Genomic DNA, 16,432 nt, shown 5'->3' with positions numbered 1-16,432 from the left:
ATGGGAACAACATTTGGAGCAAACAGAAAACATCGGCTGCCTTCCATTTCCTGCCCCGTCTGAGTCACTGGCAGTGAAATTGCTATGGATTAAGATGCTGGGAGAAATTCTGCACCAGAGAGGAGATGGCTACAGAGGCCTGAGACATGCTGTGTTGTAATGCCTGAATGTGCAGATGTATCATGTCCCGATGGCCTTAAAGAGTTGTCCTTACCTAGAGTGCATAATGAATATGCACTCAGAAACCCCTAAAAGTGCTGTTTTCCAAAGCTAGGAAGCAGGAGAGAAAGACAACATACCTGTTTTAAAGCTGAACTCAGAAAATGACAGCCAAACATCGATAATGTTTAAGATATTCCTGCTTAAACCTTAAGCGTAATTGTTTCCCTTCTGTTGAATGACAGATTGTAAGTTCCTTGGGGCAGAGACCAGCCCTCTTATAAAACACCACACACAGCAATGAAGGAACAACACCAACTATATCAATACTTTTAACACCTGTGATCTAATTCTACAAAACTTTGCTGCTGCCGTGGGGGGTCCAACATGCCTGCAGAGTTCACTGGATACTGGTTTCATTCTTTCCCCCCATTTCATTTCATTTGTAAACCACCCTTCTACACTGCTATATAGAAGGCAGCTAAGAAGCTGTCAGAAATGAAAAAAAATACACAATGAAGATCACACAACCTACAAAGTTCTGATCCATTGCAAGTAAGCCGTAATGAAAAGCATGACTACAAAAATAAACAACTTAAAACAATTAAAGTAATATTCAGTACTAATCCATTTGAAATATTACAGGATAAAAAGCCAACTCTCAAAATCAGCGAATAAACAGAAAAATCACCCCCCAAGAATCACAATAAATCATTACCGGGCTATAATCAATAAAAATGACAGCAAATTCACAACCATGGGCATAGCCAGGGGGCAGGGGGGCAGCTACCCCCCCCCAAATCAAGTAAATCAATAAAAATACTTAACTGAGGTTCTGCCCCCCCCCAACATGATGCCACCCCCCAACATACAACCTGGCTTTGCCCATGTTCACAACACATTAAATAGCACAGTCCTTGGGGGGGGGGAAATAAAAAACTGAGCACCAAAGTCACATAGCTTATGAAATTGCAAAATGCACAAAGTTCCACAAAGCCTGGACATTGATTTCAATGTAGCTGAGCAAATGGGTGCTAAATACTATTGGGGTGCTTTAAATACATACATCCTTCCTCCAACACGGCTACCTACCTGTAGCTGATTTGGAGTTCATGTACAACAAGCCTGTCTCCCCAAAATATTAACGGGGAGCGATGGGAGCATTACTTCTTTATTTATTACTTTTAAAAGCATAGCCTGCTTTTAACCATCAAGGCCTTAAAGCATCTGACAATAATAAAAATATACAAAATGCAAAGTTTAAAATTCAAATTTAAAAACCGCACCAGAAGGATAGCAGTTGCCTGATCCGATGCTATCTCTGCAAACAAACCAGAATTGAATGCTCGTTAAATAGCCAGCTTTATCTAATCTCCCAGCAAACAAATCAGAATGAATGCTCACTATTTGGCCAATGTCATCTAATCTCCTTGTAAAACAAACCAGGATGAATTCTCAGTGAGCAGGTCGTCTGGAAATGAGAAGACTGGTTACTCTGGTTCAATCCTGAAAGATGCAGAGGCAATTGGCCATTAAGAGAAAAATAAAAAGTGCACATTTCACGAGCTCTGTGCTGGTGTGAATATGCCTACATCTCAGGAGAGTTTTGCCCAAGTCTGTGATTGATTCAAAGTAAAAGAATATGTGAGCACAAAAACTAACAATCAGTGGAGAGACTCTGAGAGACACCTGCTGTCAATGGAGAAGAAACCACTTGGATTAGGGTGATTGATCACAGTTGTGTAAATGGGGAAGATTCAGAAAACCACCTAATCAAGCTAATCCCGGTCAGGGATGATGGGAGTCCAACCACTTCTGAAGAGGCAGAGATTCACCAAATGTGACCTTTCTCTTCTTTCTTTTGTGCATCCATGGGTGCCCAGGATCAGCTCACCTGATATGTTAACTGAGTAATAACTGCACCAGATGATGACATGGCAACTGCATTCCCATGATACCGGTAGCTTGATTGTGCAACATATCTAAATATTCCCAGGCAAGCAACCATGGGTAGAGTCTGTACCAGGGTAATATAGAGGTTGGCTTATACATTGAACTGGCTCGTTGGGCAGATTCACACAAGCAAGGCCACACAATGAGTCCCATTCTCTGTGTGAGCCTCGCACCACCAACACCCCACAATCGAAATGTATTGGCTACACACCGGGAAGAGAACACTCTCCGTCTGTGGCCACTGACATTAAATCAAAGTTTACAGCAGCCTAGGTTACCCTATTATGGTTTGCTGCAATCCTCATGAGAAAAACACAGCATCGTGAATGTGCACAGCGTCCCCTCTTTAATGGAAACATACATTTTTCCTTGAGCTTGCTAAAGCAATTATATTGACTCGTTACTGTGGAAATTAGTACTAAGGGAAGCTTCGCCCTCCCTGCCTTCTTCCTTGCACCTTTCCTGGGCCCCTCAAAATGCCTCGAATTTAGGAATACAAATTTTAAAGAGTCTGGCAAGCTATTCAGCAAACGATATCATTTTATACCACCTTTTTCCCTGCTGAGAGGAAAAACTGTACGTGCTCCGGCTCCAGTTGCAGCCAGTGGCAACATGCCCACAAGACTTCAATGGGAGCAGGATTTGGGTCCTTCATGCGATACTGCCAGGTGCAGGCTGTAATGTGAACGACCATAAATGATCTGGATGCAGTGGGGAGCTGCAGCACAGCAGCTTTCCATGAGAAACAGTTTAGACATTAATTCAGCAAGGAGACTAGCGCCACTGTAATCAGGGCTTAATTGCACGCTTCAAGTTAAAACGCACGCTTGAATACCTTGGTGAGCAGGGCTCCGAGTGAAAGCACTTCCTTTTCAAAAGAAACCTCATACCCCAAAAGCTGCGTTTTGTTCCTCGCTTTGTATAGGGTTTCTGAAATTTATTACTGAAGATGTACGGCTTCCAAGGCCACAATGCCTTGTTCTCAAGGAGTCCGGGAGAAACTCCGCCATGGACTGCCATAAAATGTGTTGCAAATCACCAAGTAGCTGTATAATAATAATAATAATGGGTGCAGCCCAGATTCTGTGAGGGTGTTTTGGGAACATGAGCAAAACGGGTATGCATTGAAATCTCTGCCCTTTCCCAAACAGCCTCATACATTGGTGCTCACTGAAGAATGTGGTTTAAGTGAAGGAAAAACACTTTCAGTTCAACATTTTATTGGCTGAACTCCTAATTCTTTCTCATGGCTTTAAGCATGTCACATCTCACAAGCAAGGAATGACCCTGAAAACTGTCCCCTATTCTTTATTCCCAGCATTAAGGAATCAGAGGTAAAGGAACATGGGAAGCTGCCTTATAGGCAGCTCATTGGTCCATCTAGCTTAGTACTACCTGCACTGACTGGGAGCAGCTCTCCAGGTTTTCAGGCAGGGGACACACCCAGCCTTACCTGGTGATGTCAGGGTTGCACCTGGGACCTTCTGCATGCAAAGCAGGTGCCCTGCCGCTGAGTTAGGGCCCTTCTCCCATGCTGCTTGGCATGTGGGGTCCATTTAGCTTCCATGGCAGATAGCCACGGATAGACACAAGGCAAAGCATAGCACCTGTGGGTAGAAAGAAGTGCCAGTTGCGGCAGGCAGGTAAAGCTTAACTTGGAGGGGTGAAAAGGCCACACCTGCAGAAATAGCAATGGGGCCTCTGCCCAGGAAATTAGGTCTGGGCACCCACAGCTTATGGGGGCACTTCAAACCACCCCCAAAAGTAATGGCAGCAGTGGGAAACAGATGTGGCATCAGAGCCTGCAATGGACTTGCCGGGGCCAAGGTCAGCTGGTTACTACAACCTCCTTTTTTTCCTTGTTAAAAACTGTTCAGCCATGTGCTCTGCCCAAGAACTGCTATTTTACAAACTTCAGCTGCACTCAACTTCTTCATTTCTGCAGAGTGCTTCTGGACCCAGGTGTTGCAATTTTTTAACGACCCTTATCCCTTATTGTCTGGTGAACTTGGAGAAGAGACCAGGGTGGCATAATGCTTGGAGAGTGGGCAGAGCAGCAGGGAGGGAGGGAGAAAGAAAGCAACAGAAAGCAGTGGAGCAGGCAGGCTAAACCCCAGAGAACAAGTTGTGGGTAACCTGGAGGGGGCCCCTAAATGCAAGCGGTGGGTGGAGCCAGAAGCAAAAAGTGGGTGGAGCAATGGATGTGATTCTGACCTTTGTACAGTAGGCTGCATTTCAGGCAAGCAAGAGGCATCATCACACGTCACAGATCATTCCGTGCACTTAGAATCGCTTGAGGGTGTGCAGTAGGGCCAATGAACGGGGAATGTGGCCTGGGAATGGGTTTGGCCTGGAGAGTTCCTGAGGTCCAGACAGATCTGGAGGGCCACATCTCCACACTGTCCCTGAGCTTAATGCTCTCCACCCATTCTCTATGAATGTCTCATCTAGTTTTAAATCATCAAAGCTCATGTCTGCCGCTGCCACCCCACCTAGAGACAAAGCAAGGGACCTCTTGGGCTACTTCTATTAGGTATCAACAACTCAAAATTATCGTCATCCTAAACTTACTTTAGTTGTAGCTCTTGATTATTATGTACCAGGGATGCAGAACCTTCAGCCCTCCAGGAATTACTGAACAATCATTCCCAGCATCCCTGACCATCTGGCCATGGACTCAGCTACATTGGCAAAGAAAAAACGCTTTATATGCATTGTTTTATACGTTCTAACACTGTGACACCAGACAGCGTTGTGGAGTTCCGTTTTTGCTAACCAGATTTCTCAAAGTTTGCAACACATTTAACTGAAACGCTTCTTTGATGTGTCTAGATCCAGCCCATGCTGGGTGAGGCTGATGGGACTTGGAAGTCCAACAAGTCTGGATGGCCAAACGTTCCCCATCACTTAACATATACATGCAAATTTTAAGAATTCAGTTTCAGTGGGGAAACCGAGCCTGCAATCCTGTACCCACATATCTGCAAGTAAGCCCCACTGAACTCAAAAGGACTTCATTTTGAGTTTATTTTTTAAATAAAACTGCACTGAAGTCTCTCCCATTAAAACCAATGGGATTTCCACATTTGGCTGGATGGATCATGTCTTATCTACAACTCAAACGGCAGATACACCCTAAAGCAAATGAGATGAGTAACAAACTCAAATAGAGAGGAAAAAATCACACCATAAAATATTTAATATGAAACAAAAGATCTTTTTTTTCTTCACTTGTAAGAATCACTTACTCAAGTGCCCTTTAAGAAATTTAAAAAATTATACCAAACATTAACATTGGTTTTACATTATTATACATGACATATAAAACACCACATCACAAACTTGCTTTTATTACAACTCAAAAGCATTTCCCCTGTTCAGTGTAAATTAATTTCTACATACTTTTGATTTAACTTATTCATTAAAAAAAACAAGTAAACAAACAGATTCACCTGATTTTCATATAAGTAACACAGCATGTGCAATGAATACAATGAATTCTGGGAAACAGAGAAGGGTGCAATCCTATTCATTCCTACTCAGAAGTAAGTCCTACCGAGTTCAGAAGTAAGTCCTACTTGCTTCTAGGCAATTGTGCACAAGATTGTAAACTATTTTTTTTCACAAATGAAAAAAAGCTAACATCAGTCTCTGAGCCCATCTCCCAGAAGTGAAACAGTGGGCCCAATCCAGGAAACTGCTCAGCATCTTGTTTATTTTCAAGCAAATGGCATATCAGGGGCATCCATTGCTCTGCAATAAATTTCCAGCAGTACTCCTCAAACTGAGAGCTAGACTTTACTAAACAAACATGGTAAGCAGATTAAGGTAACTGCAAAGGTACCTATTGGACAAGTGATCTATACCAGTGGTTCTCAAACCCACCATTTGAAAATTGCTGCAGGTCTTGGCAGATCACTCAGTAAACTTCACTTTGCTTTAAAAATCAAAGCACACAAACAAGTCCTATTTAATAGCTAGGGAAATATTAGTTGACTGCATCAGCACCTTATTGTGAAAAGCACAGGTCCTAAGCTACGGTCTTCTTTGCCTGTTCAATAAAACTGGCAATGGCCAAAAAGGACCGATTTTTCGCCATCAGAAAAAAAAATCAAGTTCATGAATGAGTATAGATATCCTTGCAACAGCTTGTAGACCACAAACCAGTGTTTGGGAGCCTCTGATCTGGACCCTATAGCACTCTGAGGACAACAAGCAGCAGAAACAATGAATTCTTATGGGTGCAAAAGCACTTATGCACACATGAAAGAGCTGCATGGGGTAAATTCCACTTAGTTCAGTTCCCTGGATCAGAGTATACTGGTGCAATGTGCCCGTGCACTTCTGTTTCATTGTTCAAGAGCATCTCTTTCTCTTGCTTTTATCTCTTGTGCACAGAGCATCAGGGGTGAGGCAGGAGGAACAATGCCTTGGCACAGTGTCAATATGTAAGTGTCAAACTTCAGCAGACAATATAAATGAATTATATCGCTACATAGTGGTGTGGTTTCTTTTGGTGGTTTTTTAACGAGAAAGCAAATCCTAGAGTACTGGATTTCTGAAGCACGAAATACATTAACAATTAACACAGACCTTCCGCTTCTTTTACAGTACAATGATTGCCAGAAACTTAGCTGCTGATAAAGATTTAAATCAACCCGGTTTAGTGCAATATCATCCCTTGAGTCGCCCAAAGACCTTTACATCATGCGGAATTATTTCGCTAATGAATGAAATCTGTACACAACGGAAATGTGTGGTGATGTCACGCTTCTAATACTTTTACAGGCAGCAGCTGGTGGTTAGGTGCGTCTGATATGTGCATGACCACATGCACATGTATCACGCTGAACCCGGAAGGGATTCAAAAACGTCACAGAAAGGGGTGGAATGGGGCAGGGGGGAGCACAGGGTGTTTGCAGGCTTTTTCAATTGTGCACAACTTCGTGCAAGCATGCAATGAACCAGAGAGCAACCCCCACGCCAACGGGGAATTGTCTGTACTTCGACAAAAAGAGGTTTTCCAGGGAGCCACCTTTTCTACCTCTGTAAGTCTTTCCCTGCTCTGTTGTTTGGGCTGACCACTTCTATCTGCATCAGATACGAATCCCATTTCCATGTGGTCCAAGCCACCAGGGCTTGTCCACTGAACTGGGAATGGGGTCAAGGAGCCATGCTGGGGGGGGGAAATAGTCCTGGCTGCAAGCCGCTTAATCTCACGCCACCAATGCCCAAATTCGAAAGGCGTTTTTTGAGCATTGCAATCGGCGTTTGCAAACAAATGCAGCTACACTTTTGTTGGCATGCGCAAACGAAACGGGTACAGAGGCTATTGTGGGTACTTCAGCTGGAATAAAAGCGAAACCTTCACATTCCACTTCTGCTTTGAAAATCGCTGAGGTTAAGCCACGCTTCTGCAAAATGCTCGGCTCCTGAGCATTGCCAGGATCCAAAGAAGTATGTAGCTACATCCACACACTTGAATGGCTTCTGGGTTTGAGCTTCTCAAACAGCTCCCTTAACAACACCACGTGGCCAACTGTTTCATGATGCAAAAGCAGGCTTTCAAAAGCAGTTTGCGATATGGCAAAGGGTGTAGATAAGATACTAGGGACGTAGAAAACAGTCTTATATGAAGTCACAGCTGTTTGTCCACCTAGCCCAGTGCTTGTTTACCCTGATTGCAGGCTCTCAGGTAGAGGGTCCTTCCTTCACCTGCTGCCTGGTCCTTTAATAGGGATGGGGAACATCTGGCTCTCCAGATGTTGCTGGACTGCAACTCCCATATTCCCTGACCACTGGCCATGCTGATGGGAGTTGGGAGTCTAGAAACAACTGGGGGAAACCACAGGACAACGATCCCTGCTTTTTAAAAAATAAGAACAGGAACAATTGGATATGTGAGGGTTTAAACACGGGACCTTCTGCATGCCAAGCATGCTTCCTACCACTGAGCTACAGTCCCTTCCTGTAATTTCAAGTCAAACGTCTAGGACTATGTAACTAACCAGGATTGATTGCACTGTTCATCCTTCTGTTGTCAGTGTGATTGTCGGAACAGCAATACGAAGGGTAGTTAAAACTCTGGGGGAAAGACACTTCTAAAACAATTATTTCGTACCATGTAACAAGCTGGTTTTCTATTCACTAGGTAAATACCATCGACTGTGTAGCACCTTGAAGGGCACTTAGTGGCTCAGGCATTTAATCACTCACACTCACACACACACACACACACACTCACACACTTATCTAACCAAAATGTAGATGCCTCTTCAGCATAATCCTTTGCCCCTGTAAATTTTGCACTGGAATGGAAGCATTATCTGGAAATGTTAAATCCAAGATATCTTCATACAGTTCTTTTGGCAACTGAACTGAACGAAAAGAAAACCGTTTATAAATACTGTCCCGACATGCATGAGCCTTCCAAAATTATTTACAAATGAAGTTCAGCAAGCTTCTTCCCAAAAGCGTTCCTTTCCTCTGCTCACAGTCTGTTGCGGCAATATTTTTATTTTTTATTTTTTGCTTGGGTGTCTGCTGCTGTTTCATCCCTCCTTCGAGCTACACAGTCACTGCTGGGTACATCTTCTGTTCGCTATTGCTGTGGGGATAAGGAGACTGAATCGGCCTGTATCCACTTTGCAGGCCGTCAAGGAAAGGGGGCACGGGGGCCATGGGCATAGAGTCGTGCGGTACAGCGTAACCCACATACTGCGGGTGCAAATATTGGCCTTGGTGAGGCACTATCTGCGTAGCCTGCTGGCAGTTCAGTACTGAGAAATTAGTAGGCATGTTGACGTATACATTATTCATGGTCCCTTCTGGTAAACAGCAGTTGGTTTGCGACCTGGTAGGGGGAGGCCTGGCACCTGAGTTGGCACTGGAGCTGGAGCTGGCAGCGGTGCTTGATTGACGCGACGAGGATCCGCGGGAGGTGCTGGCACTTGGGATCATGGGAATAGTCTCCATTATCCGGTTGCCTCCAGGAGGCCGGCTCTGCTGGGGCTCTTGCTTGGGGCGCAGGCAGCGGCAGCAGCAAGCTGCTACGAGGGACCCCAAGATGATGAACGCGACGAAAACAGAGCCCACGATAAGGAAGGGCACGTAGATAGGCACTGCCAACAAAGAAAAAACTCTTTTAAGGAAACAAAGAGGCAAGCAAGTTTTTATTGAAAGCGCATAATAAGCTGAGAGGGTAGTAGCTGTTTTTCCTTCGTTCTTTGGTCACTGCCAGCGTAGCGTAATGGTTAGGGTGTTAGACTAGGACCTAGGAGGCCAAGGTTCAAATCCCCGCTCAGCCATGCAGCTGACTGGGTGAACTTGGGCAAGTCACCCTCTCTCAGCCTAACCTACCTCACAGGGTTGTTGCGAGGGCAACATGGAGAAGGGAAGAAGTATCGACCGCATGGTATCATCCTGTCATGATTCTTTCCCCACAGCCATTCCACATATTTGAGAGCCACGGTGAGAAACAGACTGCATGCCAAGATCATGTTATGTGGCTTCCAGTACTACAGGGGAGAGGAGACTCAACACAAGCATGCCATTTTTTGTGGAACAGCCATATTTTAGGTAACATTCAGTTCTGCCCTAGTAGTAGTAGTAGTAGTAGTAGTAATTTCTTATTTCTTATTTAAACCCCGCCCATCTGGCTAGGTTTCCCCAGCCACTCTGTGCGGCTCCCAACAGAATATTAAAAATATGAACCAAACATCAAACATTAAAAACTTCCCTAAACAGGGCTGCCTTCAGATGTCTTCTAGAAGTTAGATAGTTGCTTATTTCCTTGACATGTTATGGGAGGGCATTCCACAGGGTGGGTGCCACTACCGAGAAGGCCCTCTGCCTGGTTCTCATTATACCTGTGCACAAGTGGCCTCTTGAAATTATTTGCCCTACCGGCGAAACTCCAGGGAAACTGGAGAAACAACATTTCACTGAAATGCCCCAACTTTTGGACAGGAGTGGGACTCTGCAGTTGGCCATGGCAGGAGCAGCAGCCATCTGAAAAGTTTTCATTTGCAACAACTACGAGCAGAAGCAGAAGCAATTTTGCTGGGAAGCTGGCCAACATTGTGCATCTTCCATGCACTGACTGGGGCATTGTTCAAGAGCATTGAAAGGGAGTGGAATAGCAGATACCACAAAACAAGAGGTAGAGAAGAGTATCTGGAGAAAATTCTTCGAAGTGGCCTTTTTCTATGGGGATGGGGGAGTAAAAGTGGGACACAGATATTTAGTAGGGGGAAAGTCCAATAACGAATTTCAGCTCTTCTCTAGTTCACACTAAATTCCCTTGTTGCTTTCTTATGGCCCCTGCATTGCAAGATATGAGAGGAGAAAAACCAGATCTCTTTTAACATAAAGGCAGCAATCTTGTGCACAGTTACCTGGGAGTAAACAGGCAAACTCAGTGAGACTCACATCTGAATAGATATGTACAGGATAGCACTGCTGCAAAGTCTATAAAAGCTGGCTCAATACGGCAATGAACTACTAGAGAAAGGTGGTTTATAGCGAAGTGTTGCTGTTATTTTTGTAAGTAAACCCCGAAGCTCTGCTGTTGTGCAATCTCTCCATTGATTCCAATGGGGAACAGGCACCCTGTTACAAACCTTATTGAAATTAATGCTCTCGCTGCAACAAGCACACTTTCCGGGAGTAAACCAGCTCTAATTATAACATAACTTCGGGCTAGTTCTGATGTGTTTAGGATTCATGAACAGCAGGGGAAGCGCTGGAAAGCAACCAGGGCTTTCCCAGAGAGAAGACAGAGGGCTGAAGTTTACCTTTTGAAATCCAATCACATAAATACATGATTAGGAAGTGGCGCTGTTTTATTCACACAGCAACAGGTAGGGTTTGGAGGCGAAACGAAGTGTCACGTTGCTTTGAGGGGGGGTGAGTTCCCCCCCCCCCCAAGAACAACTTGTCTTTCCTTGGATTTTCTTGTTTAAATTGGGAGACAAAAATCAATGCATGCTAGGATGTCAGGTCTGAAATACATCTCATCTCGAGATATTCTGGGTAATGCTGCCACCTAGATTACTGATTCTAACACACCATATCCTATCAAAACAGGAATAAAAGGGAAACTCAGAATTCTGACATTTGTAAAGCATGAATGAATGACTGAGTAACATTGCAGCTGCACAATCAAGCCACTAGTGCCCGCCTATTCCCCACTTTCCTCTATTTCAGCAGGTACGCAAAGAGGAGCAGCTTCTATCATATTGTATATCAGCTTGTATACAACCTCTTCTGTTTCAGAATCATTTTATTCTCTTCCCCCTAAACAACAAAGTAAGAACCATCTATACGGTTACAAGCTGGTACGGTGACTGTTCATCATTGCTGCTGTGAGGACAGCCGGATATATGCATTCCTTTCACCTTCACCTTCACACAGTGGCTGAGAGACGGAATTGGGAAGTCTTGGTTCAAATTTCACCTGTGCCATAAAGCTCAGTAAGCAGCCTCAGGAAATAGCCCGGGGGAGGGGGGATGAAAATGGAGTCCTCCATATGTAGTTGGATATCATCCTCATCCAGCACGCCCAACATTCAAGGATGATGAGAGCAGCAGTCCAAAACATTTGGAGGGCACCACATTGGCTACCCCAGTCTTACGAGGGCCTGCTTCCTGATTGTCTCACAGGTAAACCTGCTTCAGATCCTGGCTGTTTTCCATAACTTGGCTCTTCCCACTGAACTAAGTTGTCATTGCTGTAGTTGAGATAATAATCACTGCTGCTACGACTATGACCACCTGCATCACAACAACATGGATGGGAAGGCGCTTCCAAACCGTGCAACCTGAACTGACCGTTTGGAACTGCTTTGCACAGGATCATCCAATAGGTGATTTGCATGCCTTGTTGGATGAGCTGTGTCCTGTGCAGATCCCAAATTTAGGCTGTTGTGGGTGGGGCAGTTAGTCAAGTTGGTAGCGGAAGACCCAGGTTGAAATTCCCGCTTAGCCACGAGGTTAGTATTTCCCCTCTATTTGCTTATGATATAGCAGTATTAAAGAACTGTTGTGAGGCTAAGGTAGTCTGTTGCCCAGTTAAAGAAATCTTACGTCAGTCAATCATATCAGTTTTACATGATTAGCAAGGTACCGGTAATTTATTAAATTTGGGTGCAAGTTAAAAAACTAATAAAAATCAGTTCAGAAGGAAGCAGCATAATTTCTACGGTTAGGGTCTAGATGAGCCATTTCACAAATGGAAGAGCTCCATTCATGGAACGCGCTGAGGTCCAGTGGAGACTCCCTGCTATAGGAAGGAGAAGAGGCAGTACCTGCTGATTGCTGCACCCACCTGTCAATCACCCCCTATGCCACCTCTCATGCTGCTCTGGGGAAGTTCTCCCAGAGCAGCTTTCTAGAAATGGAAGGGGAAGGAGGACATCGCAAAGACCACCCACTGCCTCCTTCCTTCAGCAAGAGCAGAACTCCACTGAGAGCAACCCTGGACCCAACCCTTTCGTTTCAGATGACAACACTCACGACACAACAAGTCTCTTCTTAGAAGGCAAGCTCCCAATTGTGCATGCAATAACAGGCATGTCCGTGATCTACCGGTAGATCACTGGACGTCTGTGGTAGATCACTGGCAGATCACGGGCTCCCCCCAAAGAAGCTCAACAACTTTTGCTCCCCTAAAGAAAGCTCAACATTTTTGCCCTGAACCCCTAAAAAACGGGGCGTTCCTCCTCCCTAAAAAAGCTCAACAACTTATGACTTGAACCCCCAAAAAGGGGGTAGATCATTGCCAGTTTTTAACTCTGAGAGTAGATCACAGTCTCTTGGGAGTTGGCCACCCCAGCAATAAAAGAAAGATGGGGTTGGCTCTTCTAAGACGAAGTTTGCCACCTGCAGTTTTTATTATTACTAGCATTATGATTTTTTTTTGAAGATGGGCATTAAGAAAAAAGCCTCATTATTCAAAGACTGGAAACTTAAGTGTTATTATGTTTTGATGAACAGTGCTTCATAAAAATCCTAAGCACATTGCGTAAGACCTACTGATTTCAGTGGAACTTGTTTTCAGGTATTGGTCACTACCCAGCAAGGAAGTATATTATTGGGCTCACTGAAGTCAACAGCTTAGCTGCACGTAACTCTAGCCTGTTTTATAACCACTGTGCTTATTAGCAGGGTGTTTGTCACCTCATCTATGTTCTCAAAAATACTTTGCCAGCACTGTATACACTTTAGTTTAAAGTCATTAAAGTTATAATGGCTTTGTAAGAAGGTGGATTGCAGAGCTCGGCTCCAGAATTATTATTTTTTAAAGGTATTTTTTATTAAAGATTTTCTTGATTTACAAAGGTATGTGCAATGTCTCTCTCATATTTTTTCCATGTAACATTTTTACAAATCAGTTTCATTTGTTGAGACATTAGGAAAAAAGGGGGGAAAGAGGTGGGCAGGATGGGGAGATGGGTGGGGTGGGGTGGCTCCAGAATTTTAGAACTTATTTTGAAATTCTTAGTATGCTGTCACAGCTCATTAAAATAATTACATCATGAGTAAATAAAACGAAAATGTGATCCAGCCAAAGTTTTAAATTCCACTTATTTCAGTAGGAGAGTTCATCAGAGTGTGTTTAGCTTTGTGCTTGTCTTTCTCCCTGAAAGCAGTTACAGGTAGGTAGCCGTGTTGGTCTGCCATAGTCAAAACAAAATAAAAAAATTCCTTCCAGTAGCAACTTAGAGATCAACTAAGTTTGTTCTTGGTATGAGTTTTCGTGTGCATGCACACTTCTTCGCTCTGAAAGCAGTGAGGCTTACAGTCCTACATATATCCACTCAGAGGTAAGGCCTGTTAAGTGGAACTCTTTTCCAGGTAAATGTGCTTCTTGATATACATGCATATAAGCAGGAATGGCAGCTTGGCACAGCAACCATGGGTGCCTGGGGCCATGGGTGTCATGCAGCGTTCATGACCCTAGTAGTGAAATTTGTGGGTGCCTGGCCTCTTGATGGGGAATTCTGTGGGTGCCCAAGCACCCCAGGGCCCTGGGGAGTTGGCACCTATGCACATAAGGAGCAATTTTCAATAACTAACCAACTTCCTACTTCAAGAAAAACAGGCTACTACTTCCTCAGTGTATCAGCATGGAAAAGATCCACCCATATGTTTATTGATCCTCCCCTAAGGAATGAGGAATGGAACGTTTTTCCAGCTGTAGGAGCTCAGAAAGGGAAGGGAAAGTTACTGCTTCACATGCTTCATCGACTGGAGAAAAACAACGTCAAGCATTAATGAAAGCACCAAGGTAACTTTGACTTATGTTGGTCTATAAACAGGGCCAGGGGCATTTTTTGAGTGGCCTCTACTCCATGGCACCCATATTGCAATTACCACTCTGGCACTGCTAAACTTGATAGCCTGTCGTAAACTTCTACAGGCACGTGGGTGAGGGGATGATGAGTTTGAGGGAAAAGGCAGGGTAGGAGCTACCTACCTACAAAGCCCAGAAAGGATGTCATAAGATTTAAAAATGTATTTCAGCCCTGCATCAACAACATTCTCCTGCATGTGAGCCTGGCATGCTCTGGTCCATGGGGTCACGAAGAGTAGGACACGACTGAACGAAAATGTGTGAACCCGGCTCTGAAGCAGCTTGCGAATTACTATTTCAAACAGAAGTCCTAAATTGGTTGCAACTTGCATAGTCCACAATATTTTTTTTTTTATAAAAGTTCTTTCCACCCCACGAGAACAACATTCACAAGTGGCACAGGCCATGCCATATGCATGCCACATGGGTAAACCCCGAGAGACTAGTCAAGTGTTCCTACTTAGTGCTGCATTGACAGGCTTGCTAAAGAAACTTCTCTTTGTTAAGTGGGCAGGTGAGAGGTGGGCGGGTAGAACTCAGTTGTCTGCAGTACTAATAAGCACAGCAGGAAAGCACCTTGTTTTCAGAGTCTGTGGTGGAATCTACGCATATATTAAAAAGCTGTGAAAATGCTTTTTTTAAAATTCAAAAAATACATTGGATTTTGCATAGCTCACTGTTGCCATCTAGTGTCAAATTTGTATATTGCACTCTGCAACACATTTGAAACATTTAGTTTGCAGCTGTGTGGATGTGTCCTGTGTGTGTATCTTCCACGAGTGTAGGATAATAATAATCCTGGACCTCGAGACAAGGTGGGGGGGCTAAGATCTAGGAACAGATGGGTTGTTTCGTTTCTAAAGAAAGCAATGCAACTATGAGAAATATGGGAAGGGCTGTAGCTCAGTGGTAGGGCAGCTGCTTGGCATGCAGAAGGTCCTGGGTTCAATTCCAGGAAGTGCTGGGAGAGACTCTGAAATCCTGGGGATGCTACTGCCTGTCAGTGCAGGCAATACTAAGCTCAACCAAACTAGCTCACTCAATATCAGGCAACGAGGCAGCTTCCCGTGTACCTCCCCTCCGCTTTGTACCTGCTGCGCCGTCAGGGATGTCCTTGTCGGGCCGGCCGTGCTCGGCTCCCCCTTGCTGCCGGTCGTTGTCGCAGACGCCCTGGTCCAGGCGGGCCTCCGGGCGGGAGCAGCAGTAGCGAAGGGCGCACGTGCCGCAGCAGATGGTGGCGTCGCCGTCGTCGAAGTGCTCCGGGCACTGGAAGCCGTCGCGCCAAGTCGCCCCGTCCTGCCAGCCGTGGCAATACTCGCCGCTGGCCCGCGCACTCGCCGCCAGCCCCAGAAGCAGCAGCAGCAGCAGCGACACCCCAGGCCGCCCTCCCAGAGAACAGCGCCCCCTCCACATGGTACCGCGAGGGGGCGGCAGCAGGCGGGCGCCCGCAGGCGGGCCTCGGAGACCAGGCAGGCGCCCCTCTCCTCACGGCCTGGGTCGAGCCACAAACGAGGCACACTCAGTGAGTGTGCGGGGAGGGGGGGCGCGTGTGTGAATGCAGCAGCTGCGGGTGGTTATGTAGACACGTGTGTGCCACAAGACCCGCTGTGCGGAAAGAGCGTGGCCGTGGGAGGTGAGGGACAGCCACGCGTGCCTTCAGCTGCGCGCGAGAGGTTGGCGCCCGCGTGTCCAGGGTGGCCTTGCCTGAAAATCGGCGCCAAGTCAGTGCAGGATATAGAGCCGGCAAGCCCTCAAGAAGCCAACTTGTGAAGGGCGCTAGGAACAAAGTCCCGCAGTTGCTGGGCAGGAGAAAGGAGCGCAGAGAAATATCCAAGCTCCCAGAAAGGGCTCGAGTCCGCCTGAAGTAGCGCGCTAGCCTCCCGGAGTCCGTTCCCTCGCCGGCGACTGGCAGCAAGCGCAGCCCTCGAGAAAGAGTCCAGCCTTTCTGTCAAACCCCACGGAATCC

The 16,432-nt window shown here is 45.5% G+C and overlaps 1 protein-coding gene across 1 annotated transcript; it reads right to left on the bottom strand.

Moving 5' to 3' along the window:
* Positions 1-8,084: 8,084 nt before the first annotated feature.
* Positions 8,085-16,101, bottom strand: SHISA2 (shisa family member 2). Its single transcript, XM_033146355.1, has 2 exons — positions 15,558-16,101; positions 8,085-9,233 (listed from the first exon to the last, which is right to left on the bottom strand). Exons 1-2 carry the CDS (start codon positions 15,877-15,879, stop codon positions 8,680-8,682), a joined length of 876 nt encoding a protein of 291 aa, XP_033002246.1. The 5' UTR covers positions 15,880-16,101; the 3' UTR covers positions 8,085-8,679.
* Positions 16,102-16,432: the final 331 nt, after the last annotated feature.

The sequence above is a fragment of the Lacerta agilis genome, chromosome 4, assembly GCF_009819535.1.
Source record: "Lacerta agilis isolate rLacAgi1 chromosome 4, rLacAgi1.pri, whole genome shotgun sequence".
NCBI classification, from domain to species: domain Eukaryota; kingdom Metazoa; phylum Chordata; class Lepidosauria; order Squamata; family Lacertidae; genus Lacerta; species Lacerta agilis.
The sequence above is the reverse complement of the archived record's forward strand: the minus strand, read 5'-3'. Positions and strand labels throughout refer to the sequence as shown.